Source organism: Zonotrichia leucophrys, chromosome 1A (genome assembly GCF_028769735.1).
Source record: "Zonotrichia leucophrys gambelii isolate GWCS_2022_RI chromosome 1A, RI_Zleu_2.0, whole genome shotgun sequence".
NCBI lineage: Eukaryota > Metazoa > Chordata > Aves > Passeriformes > Passerellidae > Zonotrichia > Zonotrichia leucophrys.
In genome coordinates, this window is record NC_088170.1 from 40,319,610 (window position 1) to 40,345,405 (window position 25,796).

At 43.8% G+C, this 25,796-nt stretch overlaps 1 protein-coding gene across 1 annotated transcript; it reads right to left on the reverse strand.

The window, feature by feature from the left end:
• Nucleotides 1-17,189: 17,189 nt before the first annotated feature.
• Nucleotides 17,190-25,495, reverse strand: RASD2 (RASD family member 2). Its single transcript, XM_064702490.1, has 3 exons — nt 24,748-25,495; nt 21,023-21,302; nt 17,190-19,502 (listed from the first exon to the last, which is right to left on the reverse strand). Exons 2-3 carry the CDS (start codon nt 21,291-21,293, stop codon nt 18,973-18,975), a joined length of 801 nt encoding a protein of 266 aa, XP_064558560.1. The 5' UTR covers nt 21,294-21,302; nt 24,748-25,495; the 3' UTR covers nt 17,190-18,972.
• Nucleotides 25,496-25,796: the final 301 nt, after the last annotated feature.

Consider the following 25,796-nt stretch of genomic DNA (forward strand, 5'->3'; position numbering starts at 1 on the left):
AGAGATATTGTTTGGCCCAAGTATGTGGGATTTCTTCCTCCCAACTCTTCAGTAAATCCTAAAGTTCTTTTCAAACCAAGATTGCTATAAAGCTGGGATTCCTGGCTCAGACTCTTTCTTCCATTCAGTTCATTGTTACTGTCCAATGTCCCAGATGTGAAACAGCTGCTCACACAGCAGCATCTAGCCAGATGTTGGAGATTTGATTAGACACTGAAATGAGAAATGGAACCAGGGAAAGGACATTTATATCTTGAGATTTAACATGCTTCTTTATTACAGACATGGTAGTGGGCTATGTCATTCCACATTCAGATGACTGGTTTCAGAGTTTCACTGTAGAGCATCTTTCCCGGCCTTCCACAGAACATCATTTATCCAAAAGAAAACCCAAAGAAACAACCCACCAAAACCCCACAATTTCCTCAATGAAAACTTTTGATGCATTTGAGGCACTACCTTTATTATAACTAGTGGGGGAATGGCTGAGTGTTTGGACAAAGCAGAAGAGACCAAAGATAAAGTCTGTGCTCTGTAGACAACCTTGCTGAGCTGACATTTGTTGCCAGTAACGGTTGCACTGAGATATATTTCCCAATAAGGTAAAATTAATCTGTGTCACTCCCCATGAATGTAAAAAAATAAGAGTATGACCATCATTCCTTAATTCACCTGACTGTCTTCTGCTGGAGGTTCACCTTTGTATTGATGTAACTGTTACAGAAGACCACATCCAGTTTTGTGGTGCAGCTTCTGAAGTTCCTCTGGAAAAGCTGGGTGCAAGCACAGCCTGCCTGACATGCATCTGTTGACTCCTGCTGTTTCTCTTGTAGGCTTAACCTGCTCCAGAAAGGGACAGTCACTTCAACCAAGGACAGACTTTGCTCATTTGCTTCCAGATGCTCCATCCTGCTGCACAAGGTAATGTGACACGATTTCATTACATGGCCTCATATACTCAACACAGCTTTAAACTGTCAGACACAAAATATACTGAAATGGATCTACTTGTTCTTCACATAACTCCTGTGGGTAATTGTGAAAGACAGTGTACTCAGTCTGTAGGAGTAGGCACCATGACACAAAGGACTTCAAAGAGTGATTCTAGCAAGTAGATGGTGACAAGATAGGAGGTGGCTTGGCTTACAAAACAGTCAGAGAAAGGAGATGAGCACTGCAACAAAACTGGATTCAGTTGCAGAAAATAACCCCAAATGACACGCTTGACATTAGCTTCATTGTGAGCTCAACTTGAAGTTTATGGAGAGAAATTCTTTAGCCATGCTGTATTGAAGGACAGAAAAAATGACCTCAGATAATACAGATGATCTCTACTACTTTCTAAAGAAAAAAACCCCAAATCTATTTTTCTAATATCATCTGAGGAGCACTTAGTTATACATAAGATGTAGTGGTTGATACTGTCACAACAGACTTCCTTTGTTTTGGTAGATATAATGGGTTGGATTGCCAGATTTCCAGTCAAGCCAAACAGCATCAAACCATTCCTTGTGAAAAGTTCAAATGCAAATGGTCATACTCTGTCAGCTGTGACTCATTGCATCAAGTCCAATGACTAAGAAGGTCAAGAACAATTAATTCAGAGATGAAGGCACCAAAGCTTTCAGTTCTGCTGCCGCACTTCAGAACCATGCTCAGAATAAAACTCGAGAACTCATTTCATCGTCTTCACTTCCTGAGCTTTGGGGCCATGATTGTTTCTTTGCATGTGAGCCAAGAACTCTGAGGTGAGCTACAGAGGACAGTAGCTGCCTGACAGCTGCTCACAAGGACTTTTATTTTGCCTTCCCTCTTCCTTTGACCAGAATTTCCATGATTGGTCACGTGAACCTTCCTGCAACACTGCCAAGACAAGCTGCCCATAGATGAAGACCTTAGCAATATCCAATTCCCCAGCTGAGAATTTTCCCACCTGGCATATGCAGCAAAGGAATGGCTACTGAGGTTTTTAGTTACCAGCACGCCACCAGACTTCACAGCGGTTAAAGCACGATGTTTAACAAACTGACATTTGTTGATTTGAAGTGTGTTTTGTCAGAAAATTCCTCCCCGGCCCAGCGGGAAGCAGGGCCGCCGGAGCCGCAGAAGCATTCCGGGCCCTGCTGCCGAGGGGCTGCTCCAGGAGCCGCCGTGTTTGCGCAGCTGCAGCGCCCTGGCTCGGGCCGTGTGAGGGGTGGGAGCCGCTGCTCAGGGGACGCTCCCAACCCGCTGCTCGGGGTCATGACTGCCGCTGCAATAGTGGGAAGCGCTTTCCCGGCGTTTCAACTCCCCCACCCTCCAAATAATACACTTCCTCAGAATTCTGCATTTTGTGCAGGAATTCGCATTTTGGTGGTAGCTCGGGGGCGCTTGGAGCCAGTTCTGGGCACAAGCGGGGGCTCTGGCGCGGACATGGCGCGGGGCCGTCACTGAGGGGGAGCCGCCACGAGATGGCGCCCTCGCGCCTCGCGCCCCCGCCGAGAGGGGGCGGGTGATTTTTTTTCTTTTTTTTTCTTTTTTTTTTTTCTTTTTTTTTCTGCTGGTTTGTTTTTTGTTTGGCTTCTTGCACCCTGTTCCCCATGGTCTCCCACAGACAGCCCGGGGCGCTGTGCAGAGCTGTGGGTGAGGGTGAAGGCGAGTGTGCAGCGCAGATCCCGGTGGGATCCCAGCCTGGCGGAGGAGTGTGAGGGTGGCTCCCAGGAGAGCCCCCGGCTGGGAAATCGTGCTAGGCCATCCCTTTGCGGCTCCCACACACATCCCCAGCCCCTCTCCTCACCCGCAAGAGAGGGTCAGCGCTGACACACAGCGTGGCTCTAATCCATACAGAACGTGGTGTAGGAGAATCCAATCTCCCCTCTCCTCCTTCCGTCCTCTGGCACTCACACCTCCACCTGCCCCACTGGCCTCTCCTGTGGTTTTGGTTGCCCTGTACCAAAGGCTCAGGTGTTTGCAGATGAGGGACAATGAAATGCAAGAGGGTGGAAATCCTGATGAAAGCCAGTGCCAAACCAGCTGGGCAATTCCAGCCCAACACTGGCAAAACTGCTTTTCCAGGAGGCTTTTTGGTTCCTGGAGGCCTGGGAAGGATGGGGACCCTCCTCTCTATCAAACCCCAGCATTTGCTGAAGAGTGGTGGTCCTGAGCCATTGAACATGGATGAGCCCAGAAGAAAGATGTGGCACCAAAACAGACCAAGAAATCACACCTGCCAGGCATGAACCTGCTCTAAGCAGCTTCCCCTTCCTTTCTCCATGTGTCCTGTTGTCTTCTTCAGCTCCAAGGAATGATTTTCCATGAGGCTGCAGGGATCTCTGCTGGGCAGAATGATCTGTTCTGTAAACTCTCATTCTTTTTTCCCCATTACAGGTAATTTGTTTGACTGTTGGATGCACTTCATCAGGGATGTAAACTAGATCATTGCACTAACCTTGTCTTAAAACTTTTTACTTCTCTTGATTGTCCTTAAGAGCACTCAAAAACTCACAGGGCCTGCTTGGTGCTGGATCTTCTGAGCTCTGCAGCTTCCCTTAAAAACAGATCTTAGGTCTATTGAATTGCAATGGCATGAAAGTCTTTGAGACAAAAGATGGAGTGGAAAATGTGATAGCTGTTCTGCAATTAAAAAAAAACAAAAATAAATAGCAGATTCTGTTCTTTCTGCATTGGGGGCTTAGTGTGTAGGAATTTACAAACTCAGTTAAAAATAAACCAACCCCAAACTGATTAACATGAAAAGTCAATTAAAAAAAAAAAAGCTTCTAAACTGTAGGAAACAAAATTATTTTTTGGAAGCATCTTTTCCCTTAATTGGACATCTATTTCTAGATGGAGTCATTTGTGCACAGAATCCAGCTGTATGGCTTTTGTTTGGCAATGAAATGATCAGTTCCTGAAAGTGGGAACGTCATGTGGAGAACCCCATCCATGCCTTGAAAAGGACTGCTGCCCAAGCAGGGCTTTGTTGGCAGTGTCAGAGGGTGCAGAATCAAGCTGTGTTGTAATCCCTAATTGTATGTATTCAGATAATGGCCTTTTAATGGTTCTGGTGGCTTTGTGGGTTGTAGTTAGTGGCCCAAGAGGGGGCTGGAAGTCCATGTGCCAGGTTAGTGCAGGATCTGAAGCCAGAGGAGGTGGGTCTGGGTGTAGGCAGGACACAGGGCAGCCCTGCTCCTGCAGCTGCCGTTGCCTCTGCCACGGCTGGTGACGCTGGCTGGGGCTCCTGACACACTCTGGCTGGGGGCTGAAGGCTAATGCTGGGATGAGCAGCTACTGCTCTAAGTACTCTCTTACCCCTGAACGACTGCAGGAGGATCTGTCCCTACCCTTAAGAGCTCTCTCTCAGCTCTCCATTGCCTTTTACATCCTCTTCCCCTAAGGCTTCCTTTCTCACATCAAAATTTACCTGTCAGAGTCCTCATCCTGCAGATGTCAAAGCTCAAAACACTCCAATGATATGGCTCTTTTAAAAGCCCAGTCCAACCCCATTGCAAACCTCCCCTACTCTCTTCCTCCACTCAGATCTCACTGCCATCAGTGGAAGTGGTGAGGGCTCATTGTTGTTTGACTTTGGAGTATTAGGTCTCCCCTGGACCCTTTTGCAAGCATTCCTAAGCCTCACAGTACCTATTTCAGCAATATTAACAGCCTAATTTTGCAGAAGGTGGGACCCATGCCATACAGGTAAATCTCTGTCCCACTCCAGACAAGTCCTGCCTCCAAATGCACTGAATAACCACTATGCAACACAGATTTCTGTCACGCCCCAGTCTGAGGTATAATTCCTGTTCTTTGTTTGCAGCCAGATAAAATTTAGGACCATCCAACACTCCTTTCAACTCCATAACATCCAAATTAACCATGCATAGGATGTGAACACAGCTCCAATTTCCTGGCATGCTCAAGCTTTGGAGAGATTCCAGTTCAGTTCTTTGCAGCTCCACACCATTTCTAGCTACTGTGTGTCACCTCTTCTCAGGCCAACATTTAGCAGAAGACTTCTCCATCAAGCTTCCAAGATGTTGGCTGTCAACATGCAGACATGAAAACCAGCCTCCCACTTCTCTCCTCTTCCTTCCCTACCTCTCCATCACATTGCAGAGTCCCTTGGGCTCCTGCCATGTGGAAATGATTCCATAAAAACAATCTAGCTGTCTCTGGTAGATGGGTTTGGATGACCTGCTTTCACAGAGACCCTCCACAAGTAGTGCAGTTTCCTGGTATATCCCTCACCCCTTCACCCTGTGCTGTTTTACTACTACACAATGGTCCTAAAAACCAACCTACCTTCTCTCTTTTCCTCCTTAAACTAGACAATTTATTTTTTACAAGTTAAAAAAGCAGCCATGAAGCCATGAGTCCTTCAAGGAAAAGATGTGTTCCTCTCCTCCTCCCTCCACCTACATGGCATGAATCTCAGGCTGTATTTTGCAAGTTTGATTTGAAGTAAGCTTCTTGCTGTTGGCAGAATCTGCCTCCGCGCCCTCTCTGCTCGTTCAGTGAGTGACACTAATCAGTGGTGTGGGAGGTGAGGACAATATCAAGTACCAAGGTGATTGACAAGTCTCACTCAGAAGGTACATGCTCCCCAAAGGTATGCAAGAGTGAAATAGGGTGGATCAATCCATCTCTTTGTATCATTGCCCATTGCAGGCACAGTTTTTCATTTAAATTAATAGTTCACTGAGAAGAGAAGAAGAAACAAAGCAAGTTTTCCCCAAAAAAGACCTATTTGTTGAAGATTTTAGAGTATTTTTGGCTTTTTTTCCCCCTGTTACATGAGAAAATGCCTCCATATTAATCACAATATGGAATCTACATGAAAAATCAGACCCTGCTGGGCAGGAAAAGATCCTCTGAATTATCTCAGTGGGAGAGCTGGCACTAATTTACTGCTGTTGTGCTCCAAGTACTTCTGATGCAAAAGATGAATGGAGCTGAAAGTTAGTAGCTTGACTTTCATGTACATGTAAGCTTTTTGAATAGCATCAGCTGGATAATGTAAATTGGCCCAAGACCCTTAACTCATGGTTAGAGTCAGCAACCTTGCCCTGTGTGACCTGCCCTCATACCTCATTTCTTTTTGAGCAGTCTTCCTTTCCTCCTCCCCACTACCTATATTTTTTGCTACTCCAGAGCCCTAGACGTAGAAATGTGCTGCTGTTTCTCTGCTTTACCTTCCATAAAGGTGAGTTTCATGCCTGTTGTAGTTTATTCCCATGAGTTTACCAATGAGCCATTTAATAAACTGAGACAGAGATGAAGGAAGCAGCCACAGCTTCTTCGTCACAGAGATGTGAAGGATGATGTTGTTTCACACTATAAACAGGTTGCATGAGAGATATTTCCAAACCCTGTAGTCTTTTCTACCCTGCTCCTTGAACAATACTGTAGGCTACAGCTGTACTAGAAAACTTAATGTAAGATCTTTCTCTGGCACTGAAGCCAACTGGAATGGAAAGGTCTGCATTTACTTACATTAAATGTCATTACCCTCCAGAAGAGGGTGGCTGTCTGCAAACTCCTTATGAAGAGTTGTTCTTGGCCTGGGCTAAATCACAGACTGTTTAAAGACATTGTCTGGTAGAACCCCTCCTTGGTCTGGGTCAAAAAGTGACAGGGAATGTACTATAATTTAAGAGTGGGTGATTCAGTTCTGGACACAGTCTGAGAACACAACCGGGCACCATTTAATGTTTAATGTGACCAAGACACCTCTTGCTTCTGAGCATTTGATTTTCTGAGTTCTATAACACAGCTTCCAGCTTAAAGCCCTTTCTTCTGTGTCAGGGTGAGAGGTGACAGTGGACCAGAGAAGAAGGGAAGATGGAGGCAGAATAAATCCTGATGGAGTGGAGCAAAAAGGAGCACCAAGTGGGAATCTCCCATACAGTGTGTTCCTCTCTGCAGGACAGAGGCTTGTGTCACCCCATTTCCTAGCAGAACACTGGAGACTGTAATTGTCCAGGTGGGAAACTGTCCCAGCTTTCTTAGTGGCTTCTGTTTTGTGGTGTCCTTTTGCCTGAATGTGCACTTGCTGTTTCTGTGACCAGGAAAGGACTCTCAAGCTGTGGTCCCCAGGCTGGGGAAAGCAGTCAAGACTTCTAGCCAAGCATGAGACCTATAGCTCCAACAGGTAAGGTGTCTCTTTAAACCACTGTTCAGCTTCTCAAGTTTTATGGTAAGATACAAAAGACCAAGTCTTTGGGGTATTAGTTTCCAGTGTTTTTGTTTAGCATTCAGGATCAACACCTCCAGCTTTTTGGGCCTGCATCAGATTACATGCTAGTATGGGCTCACCCTGGCAACATGTTCTCACAGCCTAATTGGAGGCACAGACTTTTGGAATACCTTGCGTGGGCTCGTGCTTTCACATCAACTCAGCAAGTCATAGGCCATTGGTGCCCAGCTACTACTGCTGGCCTGATGTCAAACCCCAGATCCCAGGAATAGCACCACTACTCAGTTAGAGAGGACATCTGACATACATACACCCTTAGATATTTGTTTGCTCATCTGAGTTTGCTTCTTGAAGTTTCCCGTTTCCTTCTGACTTATTTCTGTTTGAGTAAAATGAAAGGTTTGGCTTTTGGATTTTTTTAATTTCTTTTCCCATCTCCTCCTGAGAAAGAGAGTGAAGCTTGTAGCAGCCAGAACCCAAGCTCAGGAGTGTGGTGCTGGAATGCCTCTCCTGGGTCAGGGTGTCCATTTCCTGACTGAAACATCCTATCATGTCACACAAGGTCCTTCATAATGCGTCAAACTTATCTTTAAAAATAGTCAGGCTCTTGCCTCTGGCCTCTGGAACACAGGCAGAAAACGAAACTTTTGAAACCATTCCAGAGAGACATTTCCTGTCCACAGGACAGTCTTCACCCTGTGACAACCCCATCTGCTTATTTTTTCCCATGTTTTGCCCACTTTTTTGTTTTTTTCTCTTGTCTGCCCCTTCCAGGCTTCAAGAAGTAAATTGTCTTTCACTGTAGTGGGGTAACCTGAAGATTGACTCTTGTCACCCCTGGCCTGACCTTTTGTGACATACTCAGTTCCTGGCAAAGAGGCAGGCTGTACAGCCCACCACAGAGAGAGCAGTTTCTGGCTTAATGCCCATATTCAGTTGGAGTCATGTCAAGGGATGAGCTTCTGATGTTTCCTGTCACAGCGGACAACTGGGGGACCAGTTATCGTGTGTCAGGCCTTTGTGAGGTTGCTGCCTTGCTAGCATGGTCTCAAAGACCAGTTTGTCCCTAAACTTGCCCTGGAAGATTGTTAGGGTTGTGCCAACATAGTCTGGTCCCTCTGAGGCTACTGACCCTAAACTCTGGGCTCAGCTGTACTTTTCTGTAAGTACCCCAGAACCAAACTGTTTGAACACAGCGCTGTTTATCAAGCAAGTCTTGCATAACTGCCCTGGTGTAGCACTGCCAGACTTCCAAAGTGCTCTCACTTGACTTCTCACTTCTGAAGTCATTTTGGCTGGCTGTACACTTATTTCTGGGATGGTCTGGGACTGTGCCCTACAATGGACTTGTTGGAAAACACCATGCATCTGTTGGAGCATATCACAAGTCCCTTTTTAGAGTATTATCACAAGTTTCATTTCTCTGCAGACCAAAACAGTTCTGTCTTGTATGGGACACAGACAAGATAAGTACTGTGGCCTGGAATTTCAGAAAGATTCCTGTGATCTAGGCTGTTTACCATACAGTTTCTAATGCTTTGCCTGGCATCAGTGTTGACTTGTGTGAAGCAAGACAGGACAGGGGAAAGCCCTCAGTTCTAGCAGTAATTTGTCGCTCTCTGTGTGACATGGCATGAAACGACATCTGATGGCTTTCTGAGGTGGAACACAACATATTGCAGAGAAGAGTCACTGTGCCATGGATACAAAAAGACTTTTTCTCCTCAGTCACCTCCCTAGACATGCCAAAAGGAAATAGTCTGTGTAGACTGTGTCTGCATCCATGGAGACTCTCGTTGCAGGCTTCAGCATACATCAAGGTCATGGACTAAAAGCCATCAAGGAGGTACAAACATGGCACTGCAGTATGCAACAACATGCAGGTGACGAGGACAGAGCACGAGTCTGACATGCAAAATAAGGAAGTATCTGGCAGTATCAGCACAGCTCAACAGAGACATTTAATTCTCTCTTCATTCTGGCTAAGCAGAAAAAAGAGGAAGCTTTCACCTGAAGTTTACCAGGGCTAGAAATAACAGGTACTCTCTTTCCCTTCTGGGCTTTTCATAAAAACTTGGAGTGAATAGAAGAGGACAGGACCTTCCTAGTTAAGAATAGTGGCAGACACAAAACATAGAACTAATTTAGAGATAGTTTTATCACTCATTTTGCTAATGATGTTCTACTGTGTTGGGGTCAGGACCCACATACCTCTAGTCAAAACAAAACTGGCTGCTTTATATGTTCTTGCTTCATATTCTCCTATAGCCATTGAGGTAAAAGATAGATGTAGGGAATACAAAGCCAGACAAATGCAGGTGGGAGCACAGATTATGCCTGGAGTTCTACCCTCTGTTTTCTTTTAATTCTTGGTTGACAAAAAGATGCCATGGGAAAAAATGAAAACTAAACATTTCACTTGGGAATACACTCCTTTTCTCAGTTCTTTTAAGAAACAGAAAGCTTCTCTTTTTTAATTTTGTTTTTCTAATGTTAATGAATGGCAAAGCAGAAGGGCCTCTCAGACAGTTCTTGTTTTGCTGAGAAAACCTTCACTACTAAAGCACCTCTCAAGCAAAGTCACTTGTGTTTTCAGTTTTCTTTTTAGTGGAATTTTGTTTCAAAACAATATTTCCTCCTCATATTTCCTTCTTCACTCAACCAATTTGGATGAAGTTGAAAAACTGCTTAAGTAAGCCTAAGCTCATTTCATTTTCAAAAGTCAATTCAGAGTCTGAAGTTTCATGGAAAATCATCAAAACTCAAGGCTCCTTAATTAATGAGGTGCTTTCAGACATTTTCCTCTTTGGCAGAATTCTTGTCTGAAAAGAGAAAATTCATTGGGGAAGATGTGAAATCCCAAGCAGGGATAGAAAACATCCGTAAGGCTCTCCTTTGAGTCAAGCGTGTTCATTTCTTACACATCTGCTCACTGTCTAGCAGAGCACAGCGTTCTGCTGCCACCAGGGCTCTCTCCATTGGCTGAATTCTTTTTCATCTGTCAGGGTTTTACCATGCAAGGGCAGCCCTTTCTCCAATGATCATCCTGTGGAGGGAGGAAACAAAGTTTTAGGGTACTGTGAACTATTTTCTGAAAGCCTGTGCTGGAGATATTCCTCTCTGGGAGATCAAGGTGAAATAGCAGCTCTTGCTTGGGCTACAGCTCTACAAAGGGCTTACTGAGGAGTCCTTGTGCTTTTCACTGCTTTCAGATTTAAATTCTGTAGGTGTTATATTTTAAATCCATCTAAAAATGTCTGTTTCATCAACTTGTATTTCAAAAGTGTGTGCATACCCTGCTCATAGCAGTATATGATGCATTTCTTTCTCCTGAGATCTATGGGAGGTCCCAGATCGCAGGCAGGAGAGGGGCACACATTCCTTGAGATACCATCTGGTCACCAAAGGAAAGGGCAGTCAGCAGGCCTTTGCCATGACTTGGCAATGCCAGCATGGCTGCCTCACTTCCTGCCCTGGTTCAGATTTCACAATAGCCTGGTGTAACAGGGCTTCTCTTCTTGTCTCAGGACACAGTCCAGAGCTAGGTCTGAGCAACCATGAGCTGCAACTGGCTTGGGGCTGGCACAACAACTGGACTACAACATGCCACAAAGATGCTCTCTTTGCCTAAGAGAAGTCTCCTTGGCAAGGAAAACTGGGAAACACTGTGAGGAACCAGTGCAAGAATAATAAAGAATTTACCCATCCCATGAGCTTTTTGGAAGCAGTGTATAATCCTTATACCTGCTTTCTCTGTTCCAGTGACACCACCTGAAGGAAGAGAATTACTAAATCACATTAGGTCTTGGTGCTGCTACTTCCACAATGTAGTAGTTCTGAGGTCTTTACTGAAATAATTAGCTCTCAGATGTTCACCAGGAAATTGGTGGGTTAATATAGCTGCATACAGCAGCTTCTTGTCACTTTAGGTTGCATATAAGATACTGGTAGGAAACAGGTAGAAGCCATCATAGGATATAAGACAGATGCTGTGGAGGGCCGGAGATAATGAGTACCACTCTGCCCTTGTGTTTGCATACATTGGGATTTCCTATTTGTTGTGCATTTATATATTTTCTGGAATAATGGGGTTCTGGTCTGTGGGCAGGACTCCATAATACAAATAAATACCACTATGGCTGATGGCAGAACTTGTGTAACTGCCCCAAAGTTGACAAAAGTTGCAAGCAGTCTGAGTCAGTGCCATTGTGTAAGGAGATAATTTCTACCTTCACAGTGTTGTGGCCAGCTGGAATTGTTCTCTCTGATAATTGGCAATCCGGATTTCTCCCAGATGGCAGCATCTCATAAAGAGTATCTGAGAAGAGCTTTGCTCCTCTCTTTAATAAGGCTCCACAAGAGAGCTGTTCATCCCTGTCACCCCTTATCCATTGCCTCAGGCAAGTCTCCTGTCAATTTGCAGAACAAGTCGTTGCTCTGTGTTTATTTTTCCTTTTTTATTTTATTTCCTTTTAGAAACTTCTATTTGTTACCTTGGCAGTGAGCCACCCAGCAAGGAACAAACTGTTTTGTGACAGAAAAGATGACACATTCTGCCCTGGATCAACCAAAAGCACTGCCACTGATCTTACCCATGCCATCATCTAACCCCTCAGGTTGTGTTTAACAAGGCTGTATTTTCCTGAGACACTGGTTTTTCCAGCAGAGAGAGGAGGAGAGAAGATAGTATACTGTGCATCCACCCAAGGGTCCCTGGGCTAAAACCTTTCCACAGCACACTCCTGCTTAGCACACAGGTAGTGGCTGAGGGACAGGGGCTTGCCAGAGTGTCATCTTAATCCTGTAGCTTTTAGGACTTCCCAGCCCAGCAGATGCTGAAGAGAGCCAGTCTGTAGGTAGAGCAGAAAGCAGGGATTATGCAGAATGCAATTGCTCTCCTGTGTAGCTGGCACTGCAGCAGCTCAGCTGCTGATTGAGGTGATTATTGTTTCCGGTCCGCCTCTTCACCTTTTAACGTGTTTATCCATCGCTGTGGTACCCAAGTGCCTCGCAATCCAGATGATGTTGATCCTCTCTCAGCTATCCCACAAGTGCTATTTGCCCTCTCTCAGAGATGGGAAACCAAGGCACTGATTTATGTAAAGGGTGTAGAGACTGGTAGAACTCTTCCTAGAGGTGGTTAGATCTCTGACCTGAGGAACAAGACAGAAACCCAAGTTACCTAACACACGGTTATTTTACCAGCTTGAGCTTTCTTTAGCTCTGAAACTCCTGAAAGCTTTGCAAAGATGTTGAAGAACTGATTGGGATCTGTCACAGTCCTGATGCTAGTGCGTTCTGAAATGCAAGATACAGCTCCACTGCTGGAAATGTGTTTCTTGTGGTTTGGTGTGGTTTTAGTACCCAGTGGAACAAAAAGACCACAAGTCCCAATGCAATAGAATTGTCTAGTTTTCCAGATAAGGTCCCAGTGTGTGAAGGAATTGTTTCTTGAAGCTGGAATTGTCCATCACCACCCATTCATTGGCCACAACTCTGGAAGCTGTATGGGGTTTTTGTTTTGCTTCTTTTTAACCTCAAAATATGGACTCAAGACGTATTGTTACGAAAAGGTGTAAAATATTCAATGTTTTTATGTGTGAATTAGTGTTCCGTACTAACTGCTGAAAGCCAAATGCTTGTGAGAAGACACTCTTGAATAAATACAGTCTATCTGAAATGCCTCTAGGTCAGAGTAATGAGGGGACACATACTCAAGTTGGATTTTTTTCCTTTATGTTATTTTACTTTGCTACATGATGTCCTGAAACACAGCGGCCTCATTTGTCCTTGTTTTCCTGTTTAATCTGAACTGATAATCTTAGTTAACCACCCCAGTTAAAGCACAGGACCCATTTGCATTAATGAGTCATCAAATACTTCTGAACAATAAACAAATGCACAAAAAGCTGCTCATGGACTATTCACCGAAGGAGCTGTTTATTCCAAGCGGTCCAGGGATCTTTGTGGAAATGCTGTGAAAACCAGGGTCTGACTTAAGAAGTGTTGTCTCTATTGTTAGTGGTTTCCTGGGAGAGGGCCAGTGAACTACCAACCCTCCACTGGTGGGACTGGGAGTGTGCAGCGAGGACAGACAGTCTGAGGAAATTCTTTTGAAGCAGACTTGGGTTCAGGGTCCATCACAGAAACAGGTGTGTGGGATCGAGAAAACCTACTGGCTCAGTCAGCCTAGCCCACTGCCAGCACCAGGTTATACCTGCTGCCCATGTAGTTTTCAGTGTTTTTCCCAGTGTTTTCCTAATTGGACTTTACTGATATCTCTTAGAAAATTAGATTTTCCAGTAGATCCCACTGCCCTAAAATCTGCTCTGTCTTGCCTACATTTTCCTGCTTAATACTCCTGTTCCCACTGGACTATCCCCCTGTCCAACTCTAAAAAAAGAGCTGTCTTAGTTGTCATCTCCACCTCAAATACATCAAGGGGTTTTCAGCCAGGCTCTCTCAGAGTTTGTTTGCCTGCATAGCACAGAGTTATCCCTTTCAGAGTTTTCTCAAGGCTTACTCAAGTCAATCCCCTTAGGCTCATAAAATGTTTTTCTTGCTAGTTCTTGGTCTCCTTCCAAGCTGTCAATAACTTTCTAGGAACACGATGCCTGGGACTTAGTGTGGTTCTGCTCACTGTGGATGACAAACGGTGGTAGAGGCAGGGAAAGGTCTTTGGCTGATGTTGCCATGATGCAAAAGGAAATGGTTCTCTGGGAAATCTCAGGCTCAGAGTGAGCCTGACAGGCACAGGGAAGAGTGGAGATGGTCAAGGCTCACAGTTAGATCTAACCATACCTGAGTGCAGCAGTTGGTTCATAGCACTTTGCCATGTGTATTCCCCATATCAGGCACTGTGCCAGGAGCAATGCCCCAGCTGACAATCACATCATGGAAATGGAAATCATTCAATAAAACTTTCTTGTCTGTGGTAAATATCCATCCCACAGCTTTACAAGACATATAGAGTAGTCTGCAAAGCAGCTCTGGCTGTTGGTCTTTGTTTCTCCACATAAGAGAAACTGGAGGGAGGAAAATTTCCCATGAGGACTCAGAAGTGAAAGATCTGAGCAGGGCAGAGCTACTGCTACTCATCTCCCCCCTGCAAATTCCCTGCTCTTTCTGAGTGCAGAGAAAAGGCTGTTGCTATAGAAACCAGTGGGGAAAATGTACATTATATCATGTTTTATATACTTTTTCAAGGATATCCTTTAATCTGAGCCTGACACTGTGTAATTTTACAGAAACAATAAAGCCAATAAAGCCCCTGAATGTAACAGTGATTTCAAATCAAATTAAATAATCATCAGTTACTTCAAAACCACTTTTTCTTGTAACCTTCTACCCTAGCCAAGATACTAAGACAGGGTTAGCAAAGCAGCCCATAATAAGGTAGATGACAGGAGAGTAAATCTAAGGCAGAAAAAGGTGTAATGAGAGGTGGGAGGTGGGTTCTATGCAGCAGTAAGCAGCAGCTAACATTTGAGGAAGGAAAAGAAGGCTAAATAAAATGTCTTCTTTTTGACTTGTGCGTAGAGAAGCATGAAATGTAGATGAAAGGTACATTTTATAGCTTACATTCTAGCCTATCTTTTCGATTATTTACCTGGACAACCTCCTGTGGCTCACCCTTTGTGAGCACCCTTTTGAAGCTCTCTTCTGCTGCCCTTTAAAAAATTATCCCACCATTTCCTACTTGCCTTTGTGAAAGACCTTTGACCTCTCAAACAATCAGACATATTGGACCCCAGGGTCTCAGGGAGACAATGCTCTTTGTGAGACTGCATCATGAAAGCCTCTCTAACATCAGGCTGGCCTGGTGGCAGCAGCTCTCCTGGGGATCCTTCAGAACAGAAGCCTAATTTAATCCTTTGGATGTCAAAACAGGCCTTCATTCTGTCTTCTCCACCCTTGGATTGTTTTTTCTTAATTCACCAGGATCGCTATTTCCTTCCTGATTAGTTCTGACCCTGTGACTTGATTAGATTTTTGCCAATATTTATAGTAGCTCCTATGTGTTGATTGGTAATTTCTTCAGGACAAGGACTATCTTGCTGTGTTGAGCAATATAAAAAACAAATCTTAGTCTTGTTCCAGGGCTGTGATTGATCCTCAACTGGGTCCCTGCTTGTTGTCCTGAAAGTAAATACACAAAAACCCTAAGCAAGGCTTTGCATCACTAGTGACAGGGTTTATACACAGCAATGTAGGATGAGGTAGCTGTGGGAACAAAGCAAATTAATTACACCAGGTAAGACCAAGTAAGGGTACTCTTAGCATCTCTTCCAGACGGATTCCTTCCTCCAGACCTGCCCTTAGTCCTGTGCATTTTCATGACTTCTTGGGTTGCACTAAGTTCCATGCAGGTCTCTTGAATCTTAAAGGAAAAAAAAAATTAAAAAAAGAAAAGAAAGTTAAAAAAAGAAAAAGAGGTGGTTTCTCTTTTTGGTGGTGCCTCTGAGACCTGGCTGTAGGCCTCTTCTTTGCTACTTTCAGGGTCTCACAGTTTTTGAACACACATAATAAGAGTTTCCCATAAAGCTCTTCCCTTTTCTGTTCTATAGCCAGATGCATTCAATGGTTAGCAGGAAAGAAACAATTCCTCTTTCCTCTTCCTGCCTTGCCTTATGTCCCCTATACAGGAAGGTAGCCTTGCTCTCTGCTTCCCAGTCCCTGGCCTTTCCACAGAACATAATGGCTGCTAACTGTGAATAAACAACTGATACACATACTGTCTGGTTTAGGAGCTGTAAGCACTTTTAGAGCCCAAACAAGATATAGATATTAATAGAATGACTGTAATGATGCAATAAAAGAAAAAAAATGTCCTCAGGAGCAAGAAAATCTAACTTCAAAAGCAATTACCATCAGTAACAAAATGCAATGAGAAGACTAGGATTACCTTAATAAGATTATCTGCCCATTGCCATTTGTTTTTGTGGGTGACTGTAATGCTGCTTCACCTTCATTCCCAGCCAGTTTCTCAGATGCTTCTCACCTTGAGCATTAGCTGGCCCAGCTGGACTATGCAGCTGGAGCTCACTGGCATTCCTGTGGCATCCAGCATATGTGAGCACCTACTCTTTGGTCTTCAGCCTCCCCTACACTGGTGCCTCTGTTGTCACTGCAATGTTGCTTTTCAATGCTGGGTGGCTTTGTGTCCATGGTGGAAGAGGCAGGAATAGGAGAAGATGGAAGGGTGTGGAAATCTGGTGTCTTTGTGGAGATGGAAAGACTGTGTTTGTGGAGGTGTGGAAAAGTAAGGAAAATAATGGTAAGGTCAGTGTTATAAGACAAGGACAGAGACTTGATTTTGAAGGCTCTTTAAAAGTTCAGCTTTATCCTGCAGGCCTGGGAGAGCAGGTGCAGGGTCAGTAAGGAAGTGCATGGTCTATAGGGCATGGAGTTCTCATTTAGTATTCCAGGGTCCCTTAACCCAGTCAATATCCATTATTTATACCTTTCTCACTCCATTTTCAAACCCACTCCATGTCCTTGAGGCACTTGGGTGGGGAGTCAGTCGGGTGGTGAGGAAGTGCTCAGAGGGACCCGGACTCACAGGAGTGGGAGGCACAGATGGTAACCTGGAGAGATTGCTGAGGTAAACAGTGATGTCTTTGCAGAGACCACGTTAAATTGCACCAGGGATCAACATGTCAGCTCTGTGCAGGGAGGAGAGAGTTGTTGTTCTCTCATTTTGGAGGCAGCTTAGTAACTGTCTGCTTCTGCAGACATCTGTATATATAAGTTAGTGGTCAAAAAGGTGATTGATAGATAGATTTGGGTATAGACCCAGTTCTGTTCCGAACAGGAAAATGTGTAGCCCCTGGCGTCCGGAGGACATAAAAGGCTCTTCCAGAACTTACTGGAGAACTAATCAGGGCTCTCAATCCAGAACTCACTTACCTAGATTCACCTGCACAACATAAACACAGGACCTTCCTCATTGTTCTTGGAGAAATTTAAAAAAAAAAACAACAACAACCAAACAACCAAACCAGGACACAGCTAATAAATAAATCAGGTTTAATCATAAACCATATACATATTTATAGATAGGAAGGGAGATGTGGTCAGAAAGGTGCTGCCCTGGCAACAGGAATAAAAGAACAGTGTATTTTACCAATACAGTACCAATGAAGGGTGGAGTTGATAAATGAATATGGGACTTTGAATCCCAGAGGCTAATTTTTACAGACAATCATAATTCTTGGTTTCCTGTCAAATTATAGCACAAACTAGCTCACAGCTCTGCCCAGGACACAGCAAGGCAGATGCAGCCAAACACAGAACTTGAGGGTGAGGGAGGGACAATATATCTGAAGGTCTTTCTGAGGTATTTATAACATATATATTCTACTGTTGTTTACTGTCTCGGGGCCATGCTTTGCCACAGATATGTGTGCACACATCTCATTCCAGTCAGCAAGAGTGGCAAGCTCACATTTAAGAGAATATATCGGACTTTGTGGGAGAACAGGAGCTCATCAAACAACAGAGCCAGAAGCAGAACAGGGAGAGGACTGAAGATAAGGAAGCCTGAGAAAGGAAAGAAGTGAATGGACAGCCCCAGATTTATCTGACCAGTCAGTTCAATCCTCTTTGAACAGCCAGGACAAAGCTTCTGTTCTGAAGGACTTCTGCAGTGCAAATGATCAAGACAACCTTTACTGGACAGTGAGGGAAACCATGAACAAAATTACTAGAAGCATGTCAGCAGAAGAAATGCAAAGGAGCTGGCCCTATAACCATTCAGTTCTTTTTTTTTAAAAAAGAATCCAATCCTGCTTTTGAAATCGTCTGATTCTATATATAAGCCTGATCACTCTCAACTGATACAGGCAGAGAAAGGAATCATTAGTCCAGTGGCCAGAAAGGCAAAGAGTGGCATTTGTATTATGAAACTCAGAATTGGTGTGGCTGCTTTGAGAAACAACATCACACCAGGCTTGCAAAGCAGCCAAATGCATTGGCTTTTTGCAGAATAATTTCACTTTCAGTCAATGTATGTATTAGAAAGTGTTACAGATGAAAACCACCTTTCACTGGTAGAAAGCAGACACTGTTTAATATCAAATGCACTTGCCATCTGATTTTGCTAAAAATCCACCCCCAGACAATAAAAAAACCAACAAATCTCAAAAAAAACTATAATACAAACCAACAATCATGTCAATGTCAAATGGTAACTGTTTCAACAAACATAAAACCAAATTCTTAATGCAGGTGCCCTCAGAAGTGAGTGAAAGTCATGCATCCATATATAGAGTCCACTCTCAATCTGGGAATGCTCAGTTAAGACTGCTGCTCTTTGAAATGCAAGTCCCACTTTTTAAAAGGAGAGCTCCACACATGCATGCACACGTGCACTTGGGCACACAGAGATACACACACATACACACATGTAACCTTCTCTCTCAGCAAGAGCTGCATGCTGGGTCACTGTTAATGCTGTGCATTTTTGATCTATTTTCTTTGCAATGATAAGGCTGAAATGTCTTCACTTCTCAGGACTCTATGGACTCTATTTTTCAAACAAAAAGGGGAATGAAGAGGAGATACATTACAAAGACAAAAAATGCACTTGTATCTCAGCTGTATGATTATTCCCAGTCCTCTTCAAGGTTGATGTTATCTACATTTGTGACTCAGCAGAATCCACTGGAAGTTATCCTTTCTCCATGTTAGGTTTTCTCAATAAACCCCATGAGCCTGTTCTTTGCTTCCACAGACCATTTTTCTTTAAGGCACTGCACGTGGACGTTGTCTTCAGACAGAAGCGCAAGCCTCCTTCACTGGACTGTGCATTTCTCTCTCTCCCTGGACTGCCCTTCCCTGAGAACTTTTGATTTGATGTACTTCAGGTCACTGTTGACACTTGGCCGGCGAGCGAAGGGAGAGATCATGCCATAGGCATCCATGTCCTTGACTCGGCGCATCCGGAAGGATTTCTGCTGGAAAGTGTCACCATACTGGATGGAGATTTTCCTGTGGAGGGAAGGGCTCATTTCATGAGGTAGCTTGGCCATGCTGAAGAGGACATAAAACATCTCATCCACATTGGTGTTCTTCTTGGCCGACACTTCGAAATAAGCACAGTTTTCATCACTGGAGACAAGATTCTCACCTTCGTCAGTGCGTACCTTGCGGAAGATTTCACTGTGGTCATTTTTGTTGCCACAGATGACCATGGGGAGGTCAGCTGATTCCTTGGTCTTGTTCTTCAGGCAGGATTTGACCTCAAGAATCTGTTTCTGGAGTCGCTTGACCTCATCAAAGGATTCTCTATTATCCAGGCTGAACACCAGGATGAAAACATCCCCTGCAATTAAAAAAATATATATACTATAAAGACTTGTTGGTCACAGCCACTTTCAGAGGAGCAAATTTTTAAAAAGCAATTATTTTATTTCCATCTCCTCCCCATATTTTTTGTTTGGTCCTTTGGCACCTATTCACTCAGTTGTACTTTAGTTCTTCTCATTTTTCTCCCCACATCTTTCTGTAGTGCTATGGAAAAGACTTTTGGTTATGATGTTACTCCAGTCATATCCAGTTGCATTCTTAGTTTGCTCTGGGCTTGCAAGTTATTGCCTGCTTTTATCTCTTTTGTAGACATGTTTCTATCTCAGCTCTGCTGCACTGTTCTTCTTTTTATTTCCTTTCATTTGTATCTCTATGTAAAACACATCCTCTTCTGACACCAGAAAGAGTGGAGAGCTGGTAGCCACTCAGCCTTAACCCTTTGATTACACAATACATGAAGGTACACCTGAACTGAAGGTTTACGGCTAATCACTCCTGAACACCCAAGTCAGGAATGAGAGGTTTTTCAGTGCACTCTGCTGTCATTGCATTTCCTCAAGAGAAGCAGACCATGAAAAAATAATACATAATGACACACATCCCCTGGCATTTCCTTTTGACATTTCCTGACTTACAATTCCATGTAGAAGGAATAGAAAATAGAAATAGCAATAGGAATAGGAAGTAGAAAATAAGGCAAATCATTGGCTGTTGAATGACATTTGTGTGGAACGTGCTAAGAGAGCTTTCAGGGACTAAAGTGTACATTTGCATCCCAGAAACTGGTTCTAGGACCTCACTGAATATGGATTTTAGCCTTGTCAGATGTGAATGTCATGTTTCACTGGCCAGTTAGAAAGCTGGATAGTGAATCCAGAAAGGTGTGTTGTGAGCTGTGGCTGAATATACATCTACTGTCACTTTTATAATTAAAAAAGTATATTTTAGCTCAAACAGGAATGGCTTGACAGTGAGAAGAGGCAAAATGGTCCCGCCATTTCCTCTTCTTTTGTCTTTAAACACATTTGATTAGATGCAGATTAAGGAGAAAGGGTAAAAGTAAAGCTAACCTTCTACTGGAATATTAAATCAAGGAAATCAGGCTGGAAATTTTCAGAATAAAAAAAACCTTGGGACTTTCTTGGTTAGAATTCCCTTCCTGTGCATTTTATATTTATTTTTCACTGTATGTGTCCTACAACAACATGCTTAATTTGCCCTTTGCTGCTCTTTATACCCACAGAATTGCATTCAGCCATTTATTTGTGACATCAGTAAAAGTACGAAGCAGGAGGGGAAGGTAGATGGATTAGGGAAAACCTCAATTTTAGACCTTCACCCCCTGGACTTCTCTACTGTGGCTAATGCATTCCTTATAGTGCTGGGAACATGCCAGCCAGGAAATACGACTCTATAGAAATGCATCTTGCAGTAAATCAAGCAGTCCCTTTAGCGATGTCCCAAAAATCAGTCGTCCCCAGGCTACACGTTTCAAGCTGATGTCTGTCCTTATGACCTTCCCCCTGACTTTCTCACCTGTTAGGATGGAAAGCCTCCTCATGGCAGGGAAAGGGTGATTCCCAGAGGTGTCCAGGATGTCCAGCTGATACATGTCTCCCCGTATGTTGTAGACCTTGCGATGGAAGTCCTCGATGGTGGGAGTGTACTGATCCTCGAAGCGGCCGTTGAGGAAGCGAGAGACGATGGAGCTTTTCCCCACCCTGGAGGCTCCCAGCACCACCATGCGGTACGAGTTCTTGGCTGGCACGTTCAGGTTGCAGTTGCCTCCAGACAGTGTCTTCATCATTGCTTGGTCCTGAAAGAGGAAATAGCAGAGTTGGAGGAAAGATCAGAAACCAAATGAAGGGTAAAATTAGGCAGCTCCTCACCACCAGCTTGCCAAAGAGCACTCTGGAGCACAGTCCTGCACAGCAGAGCAATCAGTGGTTCACACAGAGATTTTTTTCACTGGAAATGCTTAAACTTTCCAGTCTCATTTTCAGTGAGTGTTTTTTTGTTTCGGTTTGGTTTTGTTTTATTGTTTTTGTTGCTTTTTCTTTTCTTTTAAAGTAGTATAAAAATGAAGGCATTTACACTGAAAATAACATGCTTTTGAATTATAATTTGATGTCACATTTAAACATTAAGGGCTGAATTTATCAGCTGCTCTTCATCGGAGACACCAAGTTCCTTCCCACCATCTGTGTCACACATTTTACCAGATTTTTCAGTAGAACTTGCTTCTCATTTAGATACATAAACACAGAGGTCAGATTCCCCAATATACTACAGCCACTGCAGTTGCCATTAGAACCAGATTGTTTCATGTGGTTGCCTAAATAGGAGCTGTGCTTAATACTAATTTTCTGAGATCAGCCAAAAGTCAGACAGAAACAAGAATCATGCTTAACATCAGTGCAAGCTACACATCTCAGTAACTTTAACTGGCCCCATGCAATATTAATTGCTGATGCAGGGAGCGTGAGCCACAAAACAGCACTGGCTGGTGATAAATTCAAAGATCTGTGCCTCCAGTAACCTTTTAGAAAACAGCTTTTAATTCTGCTGTTTGGCCTGGTAGTGTGGGAACTCCCTATAAGCAAACTATCATTGTTGCAGCAGGATGGCTGTCAATGGGTGGAACTGCAGAAACACTGATTTTTTTTAGGAGCTCCAGTCTTTATACATGCAGATATTGCAGGTGCCACTGGCTTTGCCAAGCACGGGTGCTAAGTACAAGCAGGAGAAAAGATGAAGGACAGCCATCTTAAATAGCTATTAGACAAGATTTCCAACCCATGACATCTAAAATGAGTCTAGAGACTTTGGAGACTGCATTTTGACATAGCACTCAGATGCAGGAAACTTTGGGAGGAAAGAAAAAGTGCTGCTAAGACTATTTTAGTGTACCAGTTCAAATGAACTGTGTGATGAAAGAAAAATACAGCCCCTGTGTGGGGAAAGCTGACTGTTACAGCAAAGGAGGCACACTTTGGACTGAGTTTGTTTTGGTTACTATGTTCTTATTAAAGAATATTCAAGTTCCCACTGTGCCATTTATTTAACTTAGGCGTTGTTTATTTAATATTACAATGCAAGTACTTTATGTACACAGAAAGATAATTTCTGGGTCCAGATCTGGATTCCTATCTTTCCCTTGAGTGACTTTTATCTCCAAAGCTTTTATGTACCTGACAATTATCTCAGGGAAGAGCTTAAAATATTTTACTTTGTTTAACATGTGCTAAGCACCAAAGCAGCAGTGAAAATACAGTCACTGCTAAATAAAGAAGTCTCTGGAATTCTGATCCAGCATCATTACAAGCTCTGTGCTATAGCCCAAGGAAACAGCAAAACATGAGTATTTATTATTATTGCCATAATTTGCAGCACAACAATGGCATATTCAGCCCTACCTAATGCACAAAAGAAATGCAGTGGTCTCCTTGGAGTACCTTATATTCTGAATTACATTCAGAGGGCAGGAAAACCTAATATTAGAGCCAGATAAATGCCAGAACACAAATGGCATTTTTTTGGATGGACACACACATGCAGAATTATGGTACTGTTGGGATTACTGTGGCAGAAATGACAGCAAGGAGCACAGCTGGTATTTGAACTGGATTCTGTGTTTTATTTACCACAGGACCTATCTCCAATAGTGCAGAAATACCATATTCAGTCTCTGAAACACTGCCATATACACTATCCCTAGCCACTCCAATACAGTTTTGCATCCATGGGCAGACAAAATAAAAGCTTATTTTCACCCTCTGAGGCTTATTTATTTGGCAGAGAAGAGCAGGGAAACAGATGAGTTGTAAAAGCTACAAACTACTTTACCACCCAGGACCAGTATCTAGAGGTGAGGCAGCTCTCCAGGCCGTGATGGAGCGCTGTAGCTGCATGAGGGCAAGTGGATTGTGTGGTTTACACCTGCTAGAGAGCAGTTCTGTACAATTCAGTGCAAAAGCATCTGGGAGAGAGCAGTTACGCATTTTGAGCGAGTGCCTTTTATGTCCTGTACAGAACATGCATGCTGAGGAACCTGATCACTTTACACTGTCCTTGTTCCACATGTCAAGGCATTCCGTCAAGAGGACTCCTGTGCTATCTTAACTGCATTTCATTTCCCTCAAAGTAAAATATGCTTTCCAGCATTTCGATTTGTGGAGTTCCTACTCATCACCTCTGCTGCAAACCTGACTCAGAGCGTGCCATTAAACTGGGAGCTTACATTTTTGTTTTGAGCCTTCTCTTCTTATCCCCTCCATTCAGTTTTTCTCTAGTTTAACACAGTCTGTCTCCTTTCCTCCTCAGAAAAGGAATGAAACTTCAGCCTTGACACCCAAGAGTGGCAGGGTGGAGCACAGGGGCTCATGCAGTGAAAAAGATTAAGACAGTGGAAAGGAAATGGAGAGACACCACATGTTCATGTACTAAGTAAAGAAAAATCAATCAGAAGAGAATGAGGAGACAAACAACCTCCAGCTGGTTTTAATCTACATCTTTTCCTTCCAGTTTATTAAATGCTTAAGCATAGATTAATTCTCAGTGGTACCTTCTGCTTTATGTACTGGCTTGATGTTAGAAAGTTTATATTGGTACAGTGCAGGGATTTCAAAATGTTATAGAAATACAGGCAATTAATGTTATCTCTAAATAACACTAAATGAAGGGAAAAGCTCATTTGCCCAGAGAAAGCTGAAACCACAGTCCAAAATCAGCATTAAACTCCATTTCTCTTGACTCCCTGTGTTATCCTCTACCAGCTAAGCACCACTTCTCTTTTTATAGGCAGGCATCAGAATGAATGACAATGAACCTGCTTTTGTATGCTCTGGAGAGCACTTGTCTGAATGCCGGTGAGCTACTGACAAATTTGAGCCTGAGCACCTGTAGGGAGATACCTAAGGAAGATATTCTTTATTCACCCTACCCAGAGCTTTTGCACCTTAGTTCTCCACCCTCCCATTAGGGTGTATGCTCTCCCTACAACTCCCCATTCATGAATAGACTTCTGAACTACCTCCCTTGCACTCCTCTGTCTTCAGCTGCTGGTTGTGTCTCTGCCGCCCCAGTGTTAATCATTGCACCCAGCTAAAAAGGACAAGACAGACACAAACTGTAACATGCATAACAGACCTGTCAGTTCTTACTCACTGCTAGTGTCCCTGTCATTTTCATGCACACCAGAAATCACTCCTGTGGCATGTTTGTTTCCTACTTTCACAGCAAACTCCGTGCTGATTTCTTACCTCTCTTTCCCAGGAGGAGCAGTCCTGGGTCTTGGTGCAGTCTGATGAAGCTGATAATTTTAATCAGAGGTGGCTGCTGTTGTAAAAGGCTGTTGTTCTGTGGATCCCACGCTGCTTGTTCTGGGCTCAGTTCTTCTCCAGTATTTCCCAAGAATTTAGCAGGATTGGGAAGGACCGCAGGGCTCCAGAGGGCGTTCCCCCATGGATGTAAGTACTGGATCAGGCAACCCACTTAGGCTAAAGAAGAGTCTCAGAATGGTGGCAGTTTTTCCCTTTGGGCAGATGAGCTCTGTTCCTCACAGGCTCAGTTCAAGAAAAGGAGAGGCAGAGTCTCTCCCTCTCTCACTGCCTTTTCTTGCAAGTTGCACTTTGTAGGCTCTACTGTGGGGAAAGAATTTCAGGAGCAGCACCTACTCGTGCAGGGTAGTGGGTGCATCCAGCTGGCCCGCCCTGCCTCTGTGCTGCCTCAGATCCTCTGCAGAAAGATCAGGGTCGGCATGGAAGTTGGCTTTGGTGACCCTATGCTTCTCCAGATCTTGCCTGGCTCATCCCTTCCCACGGGCTTCTTTTCTTCTGGTCTGAGATTTGCTTTAAAATATTCTCTCTCTAGGATAAAAGGGGCTTTTCTTTACATTTGCCAGTTAAGTCTTTTTTCCTTCCCTCCCTGCCTTTCTCCCTCTCTCTCTCACAACTACTGGCAAATTGCAGATTTTCCTTCTGTAGGACTCACAGATAATTGGCTCAACTCCTCCCTTGAAGTCAGTGTCAGACACAGGGGAAGGAGGGGTGCTGAGGGGGTGGGATTTTGTGCTTATTGGAAAAATCTTTTCTCCTCTAAACAGAAAGTTCATGTGCATTGCAGACTGCACGTTCCCTGTCTTTTCACCAGAGACCTGTATGTATGCATGTGTGGGGAATGAGTTAGTGTATGTGTATGAGGGACACAGAGAAATCATTTACTTAGCAAGCTGCAAATTCATAAGCTGTTTCTAAAAGCTCTGTACTTCCCTTCTGGTTTTTTCTGTGAGACAGCAGCAGACAGACTCACT